The 19,204-nt window shown below is 43.3% G+C and overlaps 1 protein-coding gene across 3 annotated transcripts in view; it reads right to left on the reverse strand.

Annotated features, from left to right (window-relative positions):
* The window catches only part of STRN (striatin), a 176,845-nt gene that overhangs the window by 107,909 nt on the left and 49,732 nt on the right, over positions 1 to 19,204 (reverse strand). For all 3 annotated transcript variants that reach the window (XR_011019406.1, XM_068231973.1, XM_068231972.1), the window contains exons 2-3: positions 13,585 to 13,688; positions 3,401 to 3,474 (exon numbers count right to left, since the gene is read on the reverse strand). Coding sequence is in view for 2 of the 3 variants with exons in the window: in XM_068231973.1 (XP_068088074.1) it covers positions 3,401 to 3,474; positions 13,585 to 13,688 (178 nt within the window). In the remaining variant the exon portion in view is untranslated. The remainder of the gene's footprint in view (positions 1 to 3,400; positions 3,475 to 13,584; positions 13,689 to 19,204) is intronic.

Here is a 19,204-nt window from a genome sequence, read left to right on the forward strand (position 1 = left end):
CTTTCACCCTAGCGATCGCATCTGATTGCTACAGGTGGCAGTCATTCAAAATGTATAATCCATTGTAGGTATTGCAGGGGTTAATAATCTAGGATGGGGTTAAAAATTAACTGGGGATTAAAAAAAAAAAAAAAAAAAAAAAAAAAAAAAAAAAAACTTATTGGGACCATGTCACTTTAACATTTTTTCAACTTGGAAAACTTTTTTTCCCCTTAATTTATTGAATGATTGTCGCTACTGGCTAGCAACAATCCTTCACAGGACTGTGCACACACGGCGGCAGGTTGTTTTAAATGCAGGACGTAGATTCTACGTCCTAAAACCTACAGTACAACAGCACTAATTTGGACTTAGAATCTACATCCTGGAACAGCAACAGGTTAAACAATACCAGTTGTCTGGTAGTACGGTTGATCTTCTGGCATCAGCAGTGTGGGTCACAACCCTGAAAAAAAGAATGTAGCTAATCAAGTCAGACTGGAGTCAGAGCACCTGATCTGCATGTTTGTTCAGGGTCTATGGTTAAAAGTATTAGAGAAAGAATTGTGGTGACAGCAAGGCAGACAAATATGGCAGCCTCCACATGTCTCTCACCTCACGTTCCTTTAAGAAAACAAACATATTACACGGTACTGAGTTACTCTATGCTCACCTGAGCTTGGTTTGCATTCTCTTATGCAATGCCAACTGGGCCCTATATAGACAGAGGTGTGCTCTTTCTAATCATGTCCAGAGTGAGTTGAATTTACCAGAGCAGTGTTCTTCCCAGGGCCAATTAGATGGGTGGGCCGCCCGGCTGATTTGAAACCCCGTCCGCCTGTTATGTGCTTGCCTGCTTTTAAAATCCTGCGCTGTAACACCTCATTTTGCACAGAGGAGCGCTCAGTTTCCTGCTTTCAATCAGCGCCAGCTCTCATAGCGAAAGCTGAAGCTGTACCCAGCAGGAGCGCTCCTCTGCCTGTCACCTCGAGCTTTCTGGTGAGACGGGGATTGGCTGGGCGGGTTGTAAGGGGCGGGACTCCTGCTCCGATTCTTCTCCCGCCCTCCAATGAGAAGTAGGATCTGTTATGGGCGTGCCTCTCTCATCAATGAAGAGAAAGGCAGCTAAGCAATTACACCTGTCACCCACACAACCCTGGGCAATAGCAACAGCTTCCACTGCCTCCCAGCAGTTACAAAGATGAGAGCCACGTGGGTCCAGCAGTCCGGGACAGCCGCTGAGCTGCTAATTAATTCTCCCCTTCCTCCCCCAGACTACAGGTAATCACCATGCCGGAGTAAACGGCAGCTGCTGGTCTAATCCAGCTGGGGGAGGCTCTGAGAGCAGGAGAAGTGATGCCAATTCAGAGCTCTGCATGTTTATTTTCCTTACTTTGTTCGAGGGCAGAGGAGACGGAGCCATGCACAGAGTGTTCAGAAACAGGGTTAGGCAGCGTCCTGTGCACTCGTTTCCTGCTGTGTGTGTGTGTCTCCCCCATGCCCCAGCTAGTAGCATGTCTGTAGTGCTCCTCCTCCCCCTTTACACTGCAGGGAACTTAAAGGGATACTGTAGGGGGGTCGGGGGAAAATGAGTTGAACTTACCTGGGGCTTCTAATGGTCCCCCGCAGACATCCTGTGTTGGCGCAGCCACTCCCCAATGCTCCGGCCCCGCCTCCGGTTCACTTCTGGAATTTCTGACTTTAAAGTCAGAAAACCACTGCGCTTGCGTTGCCGTGTCCTCGCTCCCACTAATGTCACCAGGAGTGTACTGCGCAGACACAGATCATACTGGGCCTGCGCTGTGCGCTCTTGATGACATCAGCGGGATCGAGGACACGGCAACGCAGGCGCAGTGGTTTTCTGACTTTAAAGTCAGAAATTCCAGAAGTGAACCGGAGGCGGGGCCGGAGCATCGGTGAGTGGCTGTGCGGGCACAGGATGTCTGCGGGGGACCATTAGAAGCCCCGGGTAAGTTCAGCTCATTTTCCCCCGACCCCCCTACAGTATCCCTTTAAGTGTAGCTGAACTCTTGCACAGGTCAGAAAGAAAACCGAGAAATACACCCTGAATTTAGAAAGTTTAGCCTGTGTAATTGGATCTCCTCCTGTGTCACATGACTACCATTTTAGATAGGACAGATAAGCTCATTTGAAAGCACTGGATGTTAACCTGATGTCTGCTTCCAAGAAAGCAGAAAGTAGACACACTGCAGATTTACTACAGGATTTCTATCAGCTGTAACAAAGAAATGCTTCTCTTTAAAGAGACACTGAAGCGAAAAAAAAATGATGATATTATGATTTGTATGTGTAGTACAGCTAAGAAAAAAAAACATTAAGATCAGATACATCAGTGTAATTGTTTCCAGTACAGGAAGAGTTGAGAAACTCCAGTTATCTCTATGCAAAAAAGCTATTAAGCTCTCCGACTAACTTGGTCCTGGAGAGGGCTGTTATCTGACTTTTATTATCTCAACTGTAATTGAACTGTTTACTTTTCCTCTGCTAGAGGAGATGTCATTACTTCACCTACTGCTCTGAAAGACTCATTTTGAATGCTGAGTGTTGTGTAATCTGCACATATTATAGGATAATGCAATGTTAGAAAAAACACTATATACCTGAAAATAAAAGTATGAGAATATTTTCTTTGCTGCTAATCTTCTAGTAATTATTCATAGTACACAACCAATTCATTATATCATATATTTTTTTTCGCTTCAGTGTCTCTTTAAAGGTTGCTTGCTAAATGATGCTGTTGCATATCTTTTAGAGCATAGAGGAAGTTCTGAGTTCAGGTCGGCTTAAAAAGGGACCTGAGCACCTTAATCTGAAACTATCTCTCCCTGATGCTGGGTACACACAATGCACTTATCTGACAGATTTACTGTCAGATCGATTATTCCTTACATGTCCAATCTGATTTTCGCACCATTTTCTATAGCAGTGAACAGAAAATTGGAAACCAGATCAGATCGGACTTGTTGGAAATTGTCAATCTGACAGTAAACCTGTCAGAAAATTGCATTGTGTGTACTTAGCAGGTACATCGGCTTGCCTCCTCACTCTCCTATTCTGTAATCATAGTTGCACTGGCCTTGCTCTCCCGCCCCCCCCCCCCCCCCCCACCGCACGCCACCCGGCTACTTTTTCGTGCCACTCGGCTGGAAAAAATTCTGGGGAGAACACTGCAGAAGTGCAGGCCAATCAAACAAAATCATCATCTCAATGAACAAGAGGCTCCAAAATTTCATGTAGCATAGCGACTAGTCTGACTATAGCCATAATGTGATGCTACAATTTTTACTTTAAAAAAAAAAAAGTTACTTCTGCATAATTTTGTACATTTACAATAATATGTACATTTACATCTTATTGCCTCTATACCTTAAACTGAATATTAGAAAAATTGATAACTTACCAGAATCATAATTTGGAGGCTTCATGTCCCCCTGATTTAGTTCTGTCCCATATTTCAGCTTGTGATATTTTGCCCTTAATTTGAGAAGAGAATACATTATTATTGCTGGAAATCTTCAAGCAAAAACTATGAAGGACTAAAAACAACAATCTGCATTTTGTTTTTAAATAGAATAACCAGGAAAGCACTCAATTTTCCCTATAGACATATTAAGGCTATACTCCTAACAATTGCCATTGTGAATTCAGGAGTCTTATCTATTAATACAGCTTGCATTCCAGGAGTAGACCATCTTGCAAGGGAAGTCCTGAAGCTTTTACTTTGGTAATTTACCATCTTGCTATTGAATTCTTCATATTTCATACGAAAGATCATCAGCCTACCTAACACTAGCCATACCTTTACAGACACAGCCTCAGAGTGAAGCCATGGCAACCAGTTAAAACCTTAATAAAAATATTTTCCAATAAAAAACAGAATTCATTTAAAACGCAATTACTGCTGCATGGTTCCTAGTGTATTTAGTATCATAGTGTTAAACCGCATATTAAACTACCAACTGAAAAGGCTTTTTTATACTGCACACTATTTGCTGTGTTTTGTGATGCATTTCTGAACGCAGGCAAATTGCAAAACACAAGTATATCAGCAAAATAATGAAGATCACAGAAACCCTTTTATATTGCTGCAATCTGATTTTGCCTGATCCTTGCTGCATTTTAGTTTCTCCTTGTGTTCCTAATGCTGGGAACACACGTTACGTTTTTCGCATTCGATTCTCTGCGCGATTAGCCATTCGATTCTCTATTCTCTTATCTTCCGCTTTTATCTTTTTTCCATTCACTTCTATGAGAAACCGAACGGAATAGAACCGAGCGGAGAATCGGACATGTCGGAATTTTATCATCGAGGGCAGCTATTGGAACGATTCCGCGCAAAAAAAAAGTAACGTGTACTCCCAGCATAACATTCAATAACAATTGCAAAAATGCAATGCAGAAAAATTGCATAGCAAAATTGCACTGGGTTTGCAGTATAAAACAGCCCTAACACTACAATTTGTTGAGATGCTCAGATTGGAGAGAAGATCCCCCAATCTGGTCATTTAGAACGGTTTTGAGCAAGAATCTCATGTATGTCAGCAATGCTAGGCACCAATGACTTGCACTAATCAAGAGGAAACCTTTCTTGATGAAACGCTTATTACCTGGTTATAAACTGGCACCACAAGTGCTAATTATAGTGTACCAGAGATTAAAGGAAACCAGAACCGAGCTAACTAAAAGTTCAAATTGGACCAGCACCATACAACCAAATAATTTGAACAGAGTGTGCACAAACGGGCTAAAATGTACAATGAGATAAGGCAAAGAAAGATTCTCCCCTAAAAAAAATTGCACAACACTGATCATATGTAGTAAAGTAATAAATAATGTTATTGCAATTCCAACTAAATACATTTAAATAAACGCAATTAAAAATCACAATTCGTGATTAGTGTGTCCTTCAAGTGATAAGGAGCAGTGAGCTTTCGTGAATCGTAGGAGAAGGGGAGCCGAAGGACCACCAGCTAAGCCTTAGTGCACCTCACGGGTAAATCCCTGCTTCAGCTCACAGCACCTTATTTTATTGCAGGCTTTTTCCCTGCATTGTCTTACTGGTTTCCAGCATTAATTAATAATTATTTATTACTACTTCAAGGACACCAGCATGATCACTAATTGTGATTTTTAATTGCTTTAATTTAAATGTCTTTAGTTGGAATGCAATAACGTTGTTTATTACTTTACTACATATAAGTGTGGTGCAATTTTTGCCTAAACTAAAGGTTTATACATACCTGGGGCTTCCTCCAGCCCCATCCAAATGGATCGTGCCCACTTCACCGTCCTCAGCCTTCTGTATCGCCTGTACCGGGTCCCGTAACTTCCCCCAGTCGCAGCCAGTCTGCGCAAAAGAAGTCGGCGGCTGCCGGAGAGATACGTAGAGGGCGCCCTTCTCTTGCACAGACTGGCCAAAGTTAAGGGACCCGGTACCAAAGAGGGAGAAGACTTAGGACAGCGGCGTGGGAGTGATCCGTGCAGACTGGGCTGGAGGAAGCCCCAACTATGTATAAAACTTAGTTAGACTCGTCTATGGTACAGTACCCATTGGGGCAATTTATACTTCCCTGAGACTTCCTCTAGCCCCATGAGGACCGTGGGGTCCCTCGTTGTCCTCTTCGTTTGCCTCCGGTAGATTGTAAAGTCGGGGCCAGTCGTGGTGTTCTGCGGCCGGGAGCATACTATGCAGGCATGGAACAATCCCACATGCGGGAGTGTGCGCACAGGCGCACAACACCGCTGCTAAAGAAGATACCAGAGAGAATCCTGGGCGAACGGAGTGGCCAGGGAGGATGGCGAGGGAGCCCACAATCCTCATGGGGCTGGAGGAAGCCATAGGTTAACCTCCTGAGCGGTATGCCCAAAACTGTGTCGGGCAAGGAATTCTTGGTGAAAGCGGTATGCCCGACAGTGTCGGGCATGCCGCTCAGGGGGTTTCCCTAGCTACAGGAGCCCCACTGTATAAGTTAACTAAGTGCAGGGGCTCCTCTACACTATCTGCAGCATAAAGGAATGTAAGGCTTCGTACCCCCCACCCCCCCTAATGCCCCCCGATGCAGTCGCTGCCTTGTAAGAGATACATACCGAGCCTCGTTCCAGCGAGCACCCCATCTGTCTTCTCAGCTCTGCATATCTTCCGGTATGCGGAGGATCGAGGCTGAAGTCATGTGACATCTGACGTCACATGACTTCAGCTCCGATCCTCCACATCCCGGAAGATATGTGGAGCTGTGAAGACAGGCTAGGGCGCTCGCTGGAACAAGGCTCGGTATGTATCTAGCAAGGCAGCGGCTGCATCGGGGGGTGGGGGAACTAAGCCTTACATTCCTAATGCTGCAGATAGTGTACAGGAGCCCCTGCACCTAGCTAACTTATACTGTGGGGCTCCTGTACCTAGCTACCCTATACTGGGGGGCACCTATCAACCCTATACTGGGGGGCACCTATCAACCCTATACTGGGAGGGGCACCTATATAGCCTATACCGGGGCACCTATATGCCCTATACGGAGGGGGGGGGGCACCTATCTAGCCTATACTGGGGGCACCTATCTAGCCTATACTGGGGGGCACCTATCTAGCCGATCCTGGGGGACACCTGCACCTACCTAGCCAATACTGAGCAACACCTGTACCTACCTAGCCTATACTAGGGGACACCTGTACCTACCTAGCCTATACTGGGGGACACCTGTACCTACCTAGCCTATACTGGGTTCACCTAGACCTGGCTATTTACCTACAATAATCTGCAGGGGATTCCGAAGACAGATGGGCACCACGCGGTGGACGATTCAGGACAGGTAATGTATAAAATGCACACACGGGAGTACATTTTTACATTTGGGGGGGGGGGGGGCAGCAACGAGGCAACTGGCGCGGCAGATTCTCAAGCGATTTTATGTTGAAATTTATCAGGAATCAACCTGCGGAGTATGAGCAGCCGACCGATCTCTCTCTAATCAGATATTAGATAAATATCGGTCTCTTGGTCGAATCTGCCCATCCATCTCTATTGTATTAGTGCAGGTTGAGCAGCTGCAGCTTGGAAGTATAAATGATCAGAGATTTTGGGGAGTCATTTTGAAACTTCGTTTAGATTTTGTGTTTCAAGGTTTTACTGGACTCAAAATGTACTCTAGACCCCTGCTTGATACATGTAGTTAAGTTACAGGAAAACATTTTGATCACTTTTTGCTCAGAAATCCAGCATAACGCCAGGGAGGTTAAAGTGGATCCGAGATAAACGTTTTTGTTTTGATTCAATACTCTAAGCAAGGGCTTATGGGAGCTCAGCCTGGGCACGAGGAGGAGGTTACTAGCCATTGATTTCACAGGCAGAGGGGAGAAGGAAGGAGGGTACTGAATTTACACACAGGCAAGCTGATAGCATCTCCAGCCCTCAGGCCTTTGACAATGTGACAAACAGAACATGGCTGCCCTCATTGTAACTTTGGCCAGTCGGGGCTTACTGCGCATGTGCAGCCCAGCCGTGCACTTCACCACTCTCCCATTGGTGGGAGCTTTCTGAGCCTTAGCGGGGAGTGATCAGGCCGATGGGGCTGGAGGAAGCTTCAGGTATGTATCTCAGGTGCACTTTAAACAAAGGTTCTGACTGGACGCTCTGAGCAATAGCTCCACTTGTGCTAGTTAGGCTTCAGTTTTATTTTTTTATTATTATTATTATTATTCATTTATAAAGCACCAACGTATTCCGCTGTACAAAGTAAGAAAAAACCATGGGGTACACAATACAGACAATGGTGTACAATATACAGACTTGGTCATTACAATGACAAAGTAATATGATGAATAAAAATGTGTAACAAATGTCAAGACAGAATGATGGAGAGCCCTGACCTTACGAGCTACAATCTACTCCTTTCAATAAATCTGTTCCACTGAACACCGTGATCTGTTCAATTTGCTACATAATGCAATATAGGATATGCTGGCAGTATACAAATATACAAAATAAAGAGGAAAATAAATCAACTATTACTGATCACCTTGTAGAAAACAGCTGGGAAAATTACAAAATCAACAGTTTATATCCCTGTGTAGAGCGGAGTGAAAAATCACATAGCATTGACAAGCTATGAAAAGAATTCTAACTCATTTTAAGTGAAACGACTGCTGTAATAATATGGTGGCAAAGTATGTTGTAATGTCTGTTTACGGTAAACGTAGCATAACCAATCTTGTATGCGGCTTGTGTTTGTCAGAACTTTAGACATATGTACTGTACCCCTATCCACAGAGAAAACACGTATTTGCAAAAAAAAAAAAAAAAACTAAACCAGACACTCAAGCCTAGCAGCAATCCTGATTTTTATTTAGACTGGTGACATGGAGAACATGTGGGATTTCTTTTTCATCCAATTTTAATTTAATAGTAGGCTACTACAGGTGGACAGCACGGAGTTCTCCCTTATACCCTGGCTGAGGGCAACACCCAGATCCCATGGGGCACTTGAGAAATGGCTAACCAGCCCAAAACGTTGTGCCTGTGTTCTGTATGTTACTCTGCTTGTGAAGCAATAAAGGAAGCTAATATGTATAAGGAACACCTGGTCAAGCCCCGATCCTTATATTGTGGTGGACTCATTGGGGAGTAGTGGTCATCTTGTGTCCAGGGGCTCTCAAGCTGAAGAGTGAGGACCTGCAAGAATATCGTACCTTTCAAAACCCAAATTAGACATTCATTCAAACCAGACACGCGAACCAAAACTCAGGGTCACCCTAAGCTGGCCACAACTTCTCTGCCTCTAATAGCCATTGAGAATCACAGGTATTCGTCACACAAAACGTGACTTCGACTGCACCTTTAGACTAGGGCTTCCCAACACGGTCCTTAAGGACCACCAACAGTGCTTGTTTTGCAAAAAAAAAAAAAAAAAAACACATTCACAGTTGAGGGAATAAGTCTCAGTAGAGCTGATTAACTACCTTTGTGGATTTCCACAAAACATGCACAGTTACTTGAGGACAGGGTTGAAAAGCCCTGCTTTAGACCATAGTACACTTACAAAACTACCTGTCCTACACATGGTTCTTACTGCTAGCACCCTTAATAGAGATCACACAAATTCAAAGCAAACAATACACAGCATGGAATTAAAATCAAAATTAAGAGCATTTCATTTGCCCAATTCCATGCTATAGACAAGTAGGCAGTAATCCACAAAGGTAGTTGATTAGCACTGCGGAGACAATAATTACCTAACCCTTGTATATATGTGCATTGTACTTTAGGACATGAATGGGAAGCACTGCTCTAAAGGGGCCCATACATTGATCGATTTCAGCCATCGCTCGAGTCTATGGAATCGATCAGAAATTGATTCTATCAAATCTACTGATCGATCAATTTGCGGCCAATTTCGATAGATTTGAACTGACAGGATGGAAAATCTAGGTCGATCTGCTGTTGGCAGCAGATCGATGGCCCATAGAGTTGCATTGGATCTAATGGTCCAATAATGCATTTAGATCCATTTCCAATAGATTTTCATCTGAAATTGGAAATCTGTTCCTAGTGTGTGGCGCACACAGATAGATTCCTGTCAGATTCGACTTGACAGGCATCTGACAGCAATCTGATGGTCGAATCTTCTGGAAACTATAAGTGCATTAAATTCATTAAAAGAATGAGCTTTACTCACCTGGGACTTTCTCCAGCCCCTTGCTGCCGACTGTCCCACGCCGACCTCACTGCCGCCGTCCCAGGCTCCCCACACGGTGCAGAGGCCGACTGCGGGGTCGGCCTTACTGCGCCTGTGCAAACCGCCGATTTCAATCATCGTCGGCATGGTGCAGAATCATCCGATTCATAAACTGAGGAACCAGATGTTTTTGTACCAAATCCACAGCCCTGGTAAGTATTAGACTAAGGAGTCGAGTCAAGGTCGGAGTTATTTTGGGTACCTGGAGTCAGAAGTTTCATAAACTGAGGAGTTGGAGTCGCATGATTTTGGTACCGACTCCACAGCCCTGCATGCAACACTACGCAATGCGCTCTGAAAAGCACACAGAAACGCCCTGATGTGAACAAGGCCTTACAGGTTTAAAAAAAAAAAAAAAATTATGCTTACTGTCTTGTATCATCTAATGCTAAAACTGCAAGGAAAATGTCTCTTTAAGTAGTAGACTATGGGAAAGTTATAAAACCTGTCACCTTTAGTAAATCTGTCAGGAAAGGGGTTGCTACATGGAACCCACTGCCAACTTGACAAATTGTTAGTAAAGCTGGTAAGAATGTAAGCTGTCAGAGAATGGGAACTGAGGTCATAGGAGGTGGCCGTAAATATGAAAGGGAAAGAAGAATGTTTCCGAGTCTGTTCCTCAGTATAGGTATTCAATCACTGTTTAAATTGTAATGATCATTAACTTAATTCGCCTGAAGCCGTGTACATCTGTCTTGTCTAACATTGTGCGATACCTAGGATAATCACATTTACAAAATGAATGCAATGCTGAATGCATTTATTTTGATTATTCTTTTTATTCTACAATATATTTTATAAAATTGTTAAGCGTTAATACTAGTTCTAACACTGCCCAAACTCACCTCGTCATCTTCTTTAGTTAGCAGTGTCCATCCTGTAATAGGCACTTGCTAACACAGGACTGTTTCCTTGAGCATGGTTCAGACTAGATCTGCTGCAGCTGAGGGAGTAGTGTATCCAAATAGTGCATATAAGCTGTACCACACCTGTCCACTGCACCCAGGAGTGGATGCACCTCCATTGCCAAAAACATGCGGTCAGTTTTGTGCACTGCAGAAAGGCAACAAACCAAGGCACAGAAAATAGATGTGTAAATGGGCCCACAGGAAAGCATGAGCGTTCTACATATCAGTTGGATCACGACTGTCCAATCTGAGAAACAGCCAAGCAGCAATGACAGTAAACTAAGCATTTAACACCACTGCTTGTCTTTTGAATTTCCCAACCAAGGAAGGTTGAGCAGCTGCTGTGTAGGAAAAACTGGAGACTAATGAGCTCCAGCCAAGTCTCATCTTGTGCTGACCTTCTGCTGTAAATGTCCAATCTTAGATAGTTTTCATTGTAGAATAAAAAACTGCTGATAGAAACATGATTGATGGAATTTTGCAGTTTATCATATACATCATAACTTCAGATGTGTGAAAGTAAAATATCCTTTACTTACATTTAAAGCTAAACCTTTTCTATAAACTATTGAAACTTAAGCAATGTTCGATTGTGTTTTTTTTAATAAAATGCGGATGCCATACATAGTATGTATGTGTTAAGTTTACTCAAGTACCTTGTGCGGTAAGAAGGCACATCACACCAAGCATTGGTTTTTAGTAGGAGAGCTTTTCGGTCTTTTAGTCCCCTAAAGTTTCCTATTGGTTTGGGTCACCCAAGCTGCTTGGTTACAGTTAAGTTTACTCCATGACAGGGCTTCACAAATTATAAGAACAAGGCTGCCTAGATTTTTTTTTTTTTTTTTTGCTAGTCAAAGAAGCTGGCTCCTAAAAAAACAAACAAAAAACACAATTTTTTGACCACCTTTGCTTTTTGAAACTGTTGGGAGTGGTGAATTCAGCATTATTTGCTTTAAAGGGGTTCTGTGGGGGTTGTGGAAGAGAAAAACTGACACTTACCTTGGGCTTCTATCAGCCCCGTGCAGCGGTAATGTCCCACGCCGTCCTGCTCCCATCCGCCGTTCCCCGCAGCCGGCACCGGGCTGCTATTCGTCTGACATACAGACGAATAATGCGCGTTGCCGTGCCTCCGCTCGCGTCATCTGAGGCTTACTGCGCAGGCGCAGTACAACGGAGCCTTGTACTGCGCTTGCGCAGTAAGCTTCCGATGACGCAGGCGGAAGCGAGCGGGTGCGCGGCCACTCTAGCGCAGCCGCAGTTGGATCCCATGCCGCTTAGACCGGGGCCAGCGGCGGAGAACGGCAGATGGGAGGAGGACGGCGTGGGACATTACCGCTGCACGGGGCTGATAGAAGCCCAAGGTAAGTGTCCGTTTTTCTCTTGCACAACCCCCACAGAACCCCTTTAAAGTAGTATGGTCAGCCATACTATGCCAGGGGGAAAAAAAAAACCACATATATAAGTAGATAAATACTTGATCTACTTACATAACACATGTATTATACTGTCCACGTTTTGATTTCAGTGAATGTTATATAGTAAATGATGGGAATTCTGTTCCTGGTGGGGGGCCATGTTTTTTGCCCAGTTAAAGGGAACCAGAGATGAACGATTCACACAAAATAAACATATCAGTTGATAGCTTGTAAAGAATAAATGCTCTACCTGATAATTTCGCCACTCTGGTGTGCTTTTTTGAGTTTTTTTATCCATTATTGCTCCAGGAAATATCCAATATGGCCGCCGGCTCATACCTGTTCTGCTTCCGGGTTATGAGTTGTTCTGGATGTGCTGTCTAGCCTCTATGAGACTATAGACAAGCAGGGCTGCTGCAGCCTTTCATCTGTCTGCTTTCAACTATTATTCTGGTATGCTGTGTGGCTGCCTGTAGGAAGTGTCTCTCATAGAAATGAAACTGCATACAGTAATAATGAGTGGCTGCACAGTGCACACAGATACACTTGTCTGTTCCAGAGCTTTCTCGGCAGCAGCAGCCCCTCCCATGTCAACAGCTCTGAGTAAGGAAATCTGAACGAGGAGGTGGCAGGCTTGGGCTTGAAAAAACTCCACAGAAGAGTGACTCAGCTATAAAGATTCCAGGTCAAACAGACTGAATCAGTCGGTGGATTCTTATCACAGTTGATAACAGATACATTAGACTGAGAAGAATAAAACTAAAAGCAGGGTAGGTGTTTACTGTCATGTTCCCACTGATAAATGTAATAAAATACATGAGGGTGCTTCGTCTCTGGTTCTCTTTAAGGCTAACTCGTGATGTCATTTCTGCCCTTTACTTTTTTGCTTGTCTCCTCCAATCGCTGAGTCGCCTCAGCCTTGCTTGTAAACACAAGTGAGTAGGGGATTAGGTTTCAGATAAGAAGCTGGCAGGGAAATAAAGGGAAGAGGAGGAATAGATTATAGATAAAAAGAACCCCCAGCATGCAATTCTTTAGCACAGATTACTAAAGGGCCAGTGCTCCTTAAGTATGTGATAACTCCAAATCATAACAGCAGAATAAGTTTTGAAAGTTTTGAATGCAGGATTAGCATCTTTATCACTTAATACACTTAGACCAGTTGCTGTTAAAATTTGATTTTTATGGTGACGATAACGCTTTAATGGGCATGGTTCACATATGCCAACTGCTCTGCATTTACCATAGCAGACAGACATGCCCATGCTTTTCTTTGGACTCTTTCAAATATGTCCACTGCTGTGGAGAACAGTGGATTTCATTCAACAAAAGAATGGTGCCCATCTACTCTGTAGTTTCAGCAGACCCTGAAATAGACCTTGGATCATACAGCATATTTGTACAATAAGAATATAATACCACCCTAGCATTGTGAGAACCCTGTCTTACTGACGAATGGTCAAGGTTGAGGAGAGAAAAAGAAAAATTTATAGAATGTGGGTTAAGATTATGAATCTGAAATAAATAACTTACCTTTCCTGCTTTAAAGCATATTCCAACATCTTTATTCTTCTAACTAGATCTTTCTTTAAGTTCTCTTGCCCTTTCCTTTCACCTTGAAGGAAAGCTATCTGTGCCTGAAAGAAACGTAAACAAAAATCAGAAAAGCAATATAAATACCAGTGGAATGAATCACACTGAAGCATGAAGTCAGCAGTTAGCATAGCCCTGTAGTCCGAAGGGTATGGAGCGTGCCATACTTTCCGAACAATTCCAGTTGCTTATCTGTCCTGTAGATTTCATTGGCTTCAGCAGTGTTTGCATTTCCCACCTGACACAAACGTGGTTAGTGTGGTCAAACTTTAATTAAAGCACCTCATCCATGTACTCATTCTGGATCTGTGACTTAAAGTCTTTGAGTCACAGGAGCAGCAGCACACCCAGATGATTGGCATTGTTTACAAGGAAATAAATATGGCAGTCTCCATAATCACTCTCACTAAAAGGGACACCTTAAAATGCATCTGAAAAAGAAAACAAAATCTGCAGTTTGGCATATCACAGATGGTACTATAAGAGGCGCATGTATTATTCATGCTTCGGTGTCAAAAAATGCAAACACTGAAACCACTGTTTTCATTACCGTATATACTCGCATATAAGCCAACCCGCATATAAGCCGACCCCCCAACTTTTCCTTGAAAAACCAGGGGAAAATGATTGACCCCCATATAAGCCTGGGGGTAGGAAATGCTGGCCGCCTTATTTCCCGAGTGTGTCCCAGTATAGCTAGTATAGTGCCCAGTATAGCTAGTATAGTGCCCCAGTTTAGCTAGTATAGTGCTCAGTATAGCTAGTATAGTGCCCCAGTTTAGCTAGTATAGTGCCCCAGTTTAGCTAGTATAGTGCTCAGTATATCTAGTATAGTGCTCAGTATAGCTAGTATAGTGCTCAGTATAGCTAGTATAGTGCTCAGTATAGCTAGTATAGTGCTCAGTATAGCTAGTATAGTGCCCAGTATAGCTAGTATAGTGCCCCAGTTTAGCTAGTATAGTGCTCAATATAGCTAGTATTGTGCCCAGTATAGTGCCCCAGTTTAGCTAGTATAGTGCTCAGTATAGCTAGTAAAGTGCCCCAGTATACCTAGTATAGTGCTCAGTATAGCTAGTATTGTGCCCAGTATAGTGCCCCAGTTTAGCTAGTATAGTGCTCAGTATAGCTAGTAAAGTGCCCCCGTATACCTAGTATAGTGCTCAGTATAGCTAGTATAGTGCCCAGTATAGTGCCCCAGTTTAGCTAGTATAGTGCCCTAGTTTAGCTAGTATAGTGCTCAGTATAGCACTCAGTATAGCTAGTAAAGTGCCCCAGTTTAGCCAGTACAGTCCCCCGCTCCCCCCATGGCCGCCGCCGCTGCTATTACCTGCCCGCATCTTCTATTTCCCTCTCCGTGCTTGTAAACATTCACAGCAGCGCGCCCGGCGCTGCTACTGTGACGAGCGGCGAGCCAGGAAAGAGCGGTTCCCATAGAAACAGGAAGCCGCGCTCTGTTGCTGCAAAAAATCTGTTGCTGCAAAAGATCTGTTGCTGCAAAAGATCTGTTGCTGCAAAAGATCTGTTGCTGCAAAAGATCTGTTGCTGCAAAAGATCTGTTGCTGCAAAAGATCTGTTGCTGCAAAAGATCTGTTGCTGCAAAAGATCTGTTGCTGCAAAAGATCTGTTGCTGCAAAAGATCTGTTGCTGCAAAAGATCTGTTGCTGCAAAAGATCTGTTGCTGCAAAAGATCTGTTGCTGCAAAAGATCTGTTGCTGCAAAAGATCTGTTGCTGCAAAAGATCTGTTGCTGCAAAAGATCTGTTGCTGCAAAAGATCTGTTGCTGCAAAAGATCTGTTGCTGCAAAAGATCTGTTGCTGCAAAAGATCTGTTGCTGCAAAAGATCTGTTGCTGCAAAAGATCTGTTGCTGCAAAAGATCTGTTGCTGCAAAAGATCTGTTGCTGCAAAAGATCTGTTGCTGCAAAATGCATTCAGAGTCTATGATATCTGCAGATCTCATACACACCTTGTTTAACAGACATTCATCTGCAGAGCAGATCCACCAGGATGAATCTTCAGATCTGCAGATGATTGTCAGATATGCAGATGAATGTCTGTTAAACAAGGTGTGTATGTGGATCTACAGATATCATAGACTATGAGGCCTGGTGCACACCAAAAACCGCTAGCAGATCCGCAAAATGCTAGCAGATTTTGAAACGCTTTTTCTTTTTCTGTAGCGTTTCAGCTAGCATTTTGCGGTTTTGTGAAGCGTCTTTGGTGTAGTAGATTTCATGTATTGTTACAGTAAAGCTGTTACTGAACAGCTACTGTAACAAAAACGCCTGGCTACCATATGCCTTGATAAAGGGGGACCCTGCGTGGCCTCCGAAACAATTGTTGGAATTTGTGGATACTGGCACAATAAAAGGTGTGCTTTAAACTGAGGTGTGCTGGTGAGATCTTTGAGATTGAATTTCGAGTGTGGTACTGCCTATGCCACCTCACCAAGCACCCCGAGAAACGGATGGTGTGCCGGTCTCACTTTGGAAACAATAAATGCAAATAAAGTGCAACTGAATGCTAATTTGATGCAAGAGTTCCATATATTATGTAAGTTTGAGGATATACCTCTAATTTAGTGGCGTTAGTGTGGTCTTCTTCAGCCCTTGCATAATTGGGTACTGCAGTTTGAATGTATGTACTGGGCTTTTAATTTCCTGACTGGCTTCTGCAGACTATGGGCTCGTTCCCACTATCGCGAATCTGCATGCGTCCAACGCATGCAGATCCGCACATGTAATGCAAGTGGATGGGCCTGTTTCCACTGTAGCGTTGTTGAGGTGCGTTTTTTTCAGCGGTAAAAAAACGCACAAAAGAGCCAACGATTTCGCCTGCGGCGGGAATCCGTGCGAATCGCCGCTAATGTATTTAATAGTAAAAACGCATGCGTTTGTTACATGCGTTTTTACCCGCGATTTCGCGTGCGATTTCGCACCTTTTTCAATTTTATTTAGCCCTGGCAGTGTCATGGTTAATTTCGCATGGCACCCTGCCATGCGAAATCGCATGCGAAATCGCGGGTAAAAACGCATGCGGAAATGCATCCGCATGCGTTTTTACAAGCGTCGGAATGCGGCCGAAATCGCGTCGCAACAGTGGGAACGAGCCCTTAAAAAGGCAGGTGCTGCATGGTAGTGAGCTCTTACCCATTTTTTGTACAGGGAGTGCAGAATTATTAGGCAAGTTGTATTTTTGAGGAATAATTTTATTATTGAACAACAACCATGTTCTCAATGAACCCAAAAAACTCAATATCAAAGCTGAAAATTTTTGAAAGTAGTTTTTAGTTTTAGCTATTTTAGGGGGATATCTGTGTGTGCAGGTGACTATTACTGTGCATAATTATTAGGCAACTTAACAAAAAACAAAGATATACCCATTTCAATTATTTATTTTTACCAGTGAAACCAATATAACATCTCAATATTCACAAATATACATTTCTGACATTCAAAAACATAACAAACAAATCAGTGACCAATATAGCCACCTTTCTTTGCAAGGACACTCAAAAGCCTGCCATCCATGGATTCTGTCAGTGTTTTGATCTGTTCACCATCAACATTGCGTGCAGCAGCAACCACAGCCTCCCAGACACTGTTCAGAGAGGTGTACTGTTTTCCCTCCTTGTAAATTTCACATTTTATGATGGACCACGGGTTCTCAATGGGGTTCAGATCAGGTGAACAAGGAGGCCATGTCATTAGTTTTTCTTCTTTTATACCCTTTCTTGCCAGCCACGCTGTGGAGTACTTGGACGCGTGTGATGGAGCATTGTCCTGCATGAAAATCATGTTTTTTTCTTGAAGGATGCAGACTTCTTCCTGTACCACTGCTTGAAGAAGGTGTCTTCCAGAAACTGGCAGTAGGACTGGGAGTTGAGCTCGACTCCATCCTCAACCCGAAAAGGCCCCACAAGCTCATCTTTGATGATACTAGCCCAAACCAGTACTCCACCTCCACCTTGCTGGCGTCTGAGTCGGACTGGAGCTCTCTGCCCTTTACCAATCCAGCGACGGGCCCATCCATCTGGCCCATCAAGACTCACTCATTTCATCAGTCCATAAAACCTTAGAAAAATCAGTCTTGAGATATTTCTTGGCCCAGTCTTGATGTTTCAGCTTGTGTGTCTTGTTCAGTGGTGGTCATCTTTCAGCCTTTCTTACTTTGACTATGTCTCTGAGTATTGCACACCTTGTGCTTTTGGGCACTCCAGTGATGTTGCAGCTCTGAAATATGGCCAAACTGGTGGCAAGTGGCATCTTGGCAGCTGCATGCTTGACTTTTCTCAGTTCATGGGCAGTTATTTTGCGCCTTGGTTTTTCCACACGCTTCTTGCAACCCTGTGGACTATTTTGACAAAGAAAAATGGGCAAGCACCATCAACCACTCCATTAAATGTGGAGAATAAATTAAGAGTGTGCAGAAAGGAACCAACAACCACTATCTAAATTCCTGCAGAACAAGCAGTTCCCTCAATAACCGCACCACTCAATCAATGTATCAAGAAATATATGACAACTTTATTAATCACACAAGAGCAAAGATAAAAACTTAAAAACAAGTAGGGCACACAATGATATTGCATATATTAAGATAAAATATAAATATAAATCAGTTCACACAATGCTATATAAATAATTATATATAGAAATGTATATCAAAAATATTGCAAGGTATAGACCAACCCCATGTGCAAAACAACATCTCAGTGTAACAAGTGAAATAACGGAAATCCGTGTGCAAACATCAGCAGAGGATGGAATGAAAACATGAAAAGCCATCCATAGTGGGAAGCAAGGCTGAAATGACAAAGTGAAGTATATAGAAAAAAGATAAGTGACAGCAAGAATCCGTAGCTTAATCTGGGCATAAGCAGCTAAGTGTTTGCCCGGCTTATAAATAGCCCTAGGACCTGGATGGGCGGGGATCAACCCTCTAACTCACATCAATGTGCGCGGCCACGCACAGCGAGGAGGCGGAAGAGGCGTCAATTGAAGGCAGCGAATCGCGACGGCTAGCGTGGGGCACTTCGCACTTGTGTCCACATTGCTATCTTCGATAAGCGCCAGCCCCCTTTTCCTCTTGCTGTCACTTATCTTTTTTCTATATACTTCACTTTGTCATTTCAGCCTTGCTTCCAACTATGGATGGCTTTTCATGTTTTCATTCCATCCTCTGCTGATGTTTGCACATGGATTTCCGTTATTTCACTTGTTACACTGAGATGTTGTTTTGCACATGGGGTTGGTCTATACCTTGCAATATTTTTGATATACATTTCTATATATAATTAATATTTATATAGCATTGCGTGAACTGATTTATATTTATATTTATCTTAATATATGCAATATCATTGTGTGCCCTACTTGTTTTTAAGTGTTTTTATGGTTGCTCTTGTGTGATTAATAAAGTTGTCATATTTCTTGATACATTGATTGAGTGGTGCGGTTATTGAGGGAACTGCTTGTTCTGCAGGAATTTAGCCTGTGGACTATTTTGAATGAAACGCTTGATTGTTCGATGATCACGCTTCAGAAGCTTTGCAATTTTAAG

The sequence above is a fragment of the Hyperolius riggenbachi genome, chromosome 4, assembly GCF_040937935.1.
Source record: "Hyperolius riggenbachi isolate aHypRig1 chromosome 4, aHypRig1.pri, whole genome shotgun sequence".
NCBI classification, from domain to species: Eukaryota; Metazoa; Chordata; class Amphibia; order Anura; family Hyperoliidae; genus Hyperolius; species Hyperolius riggenbachi.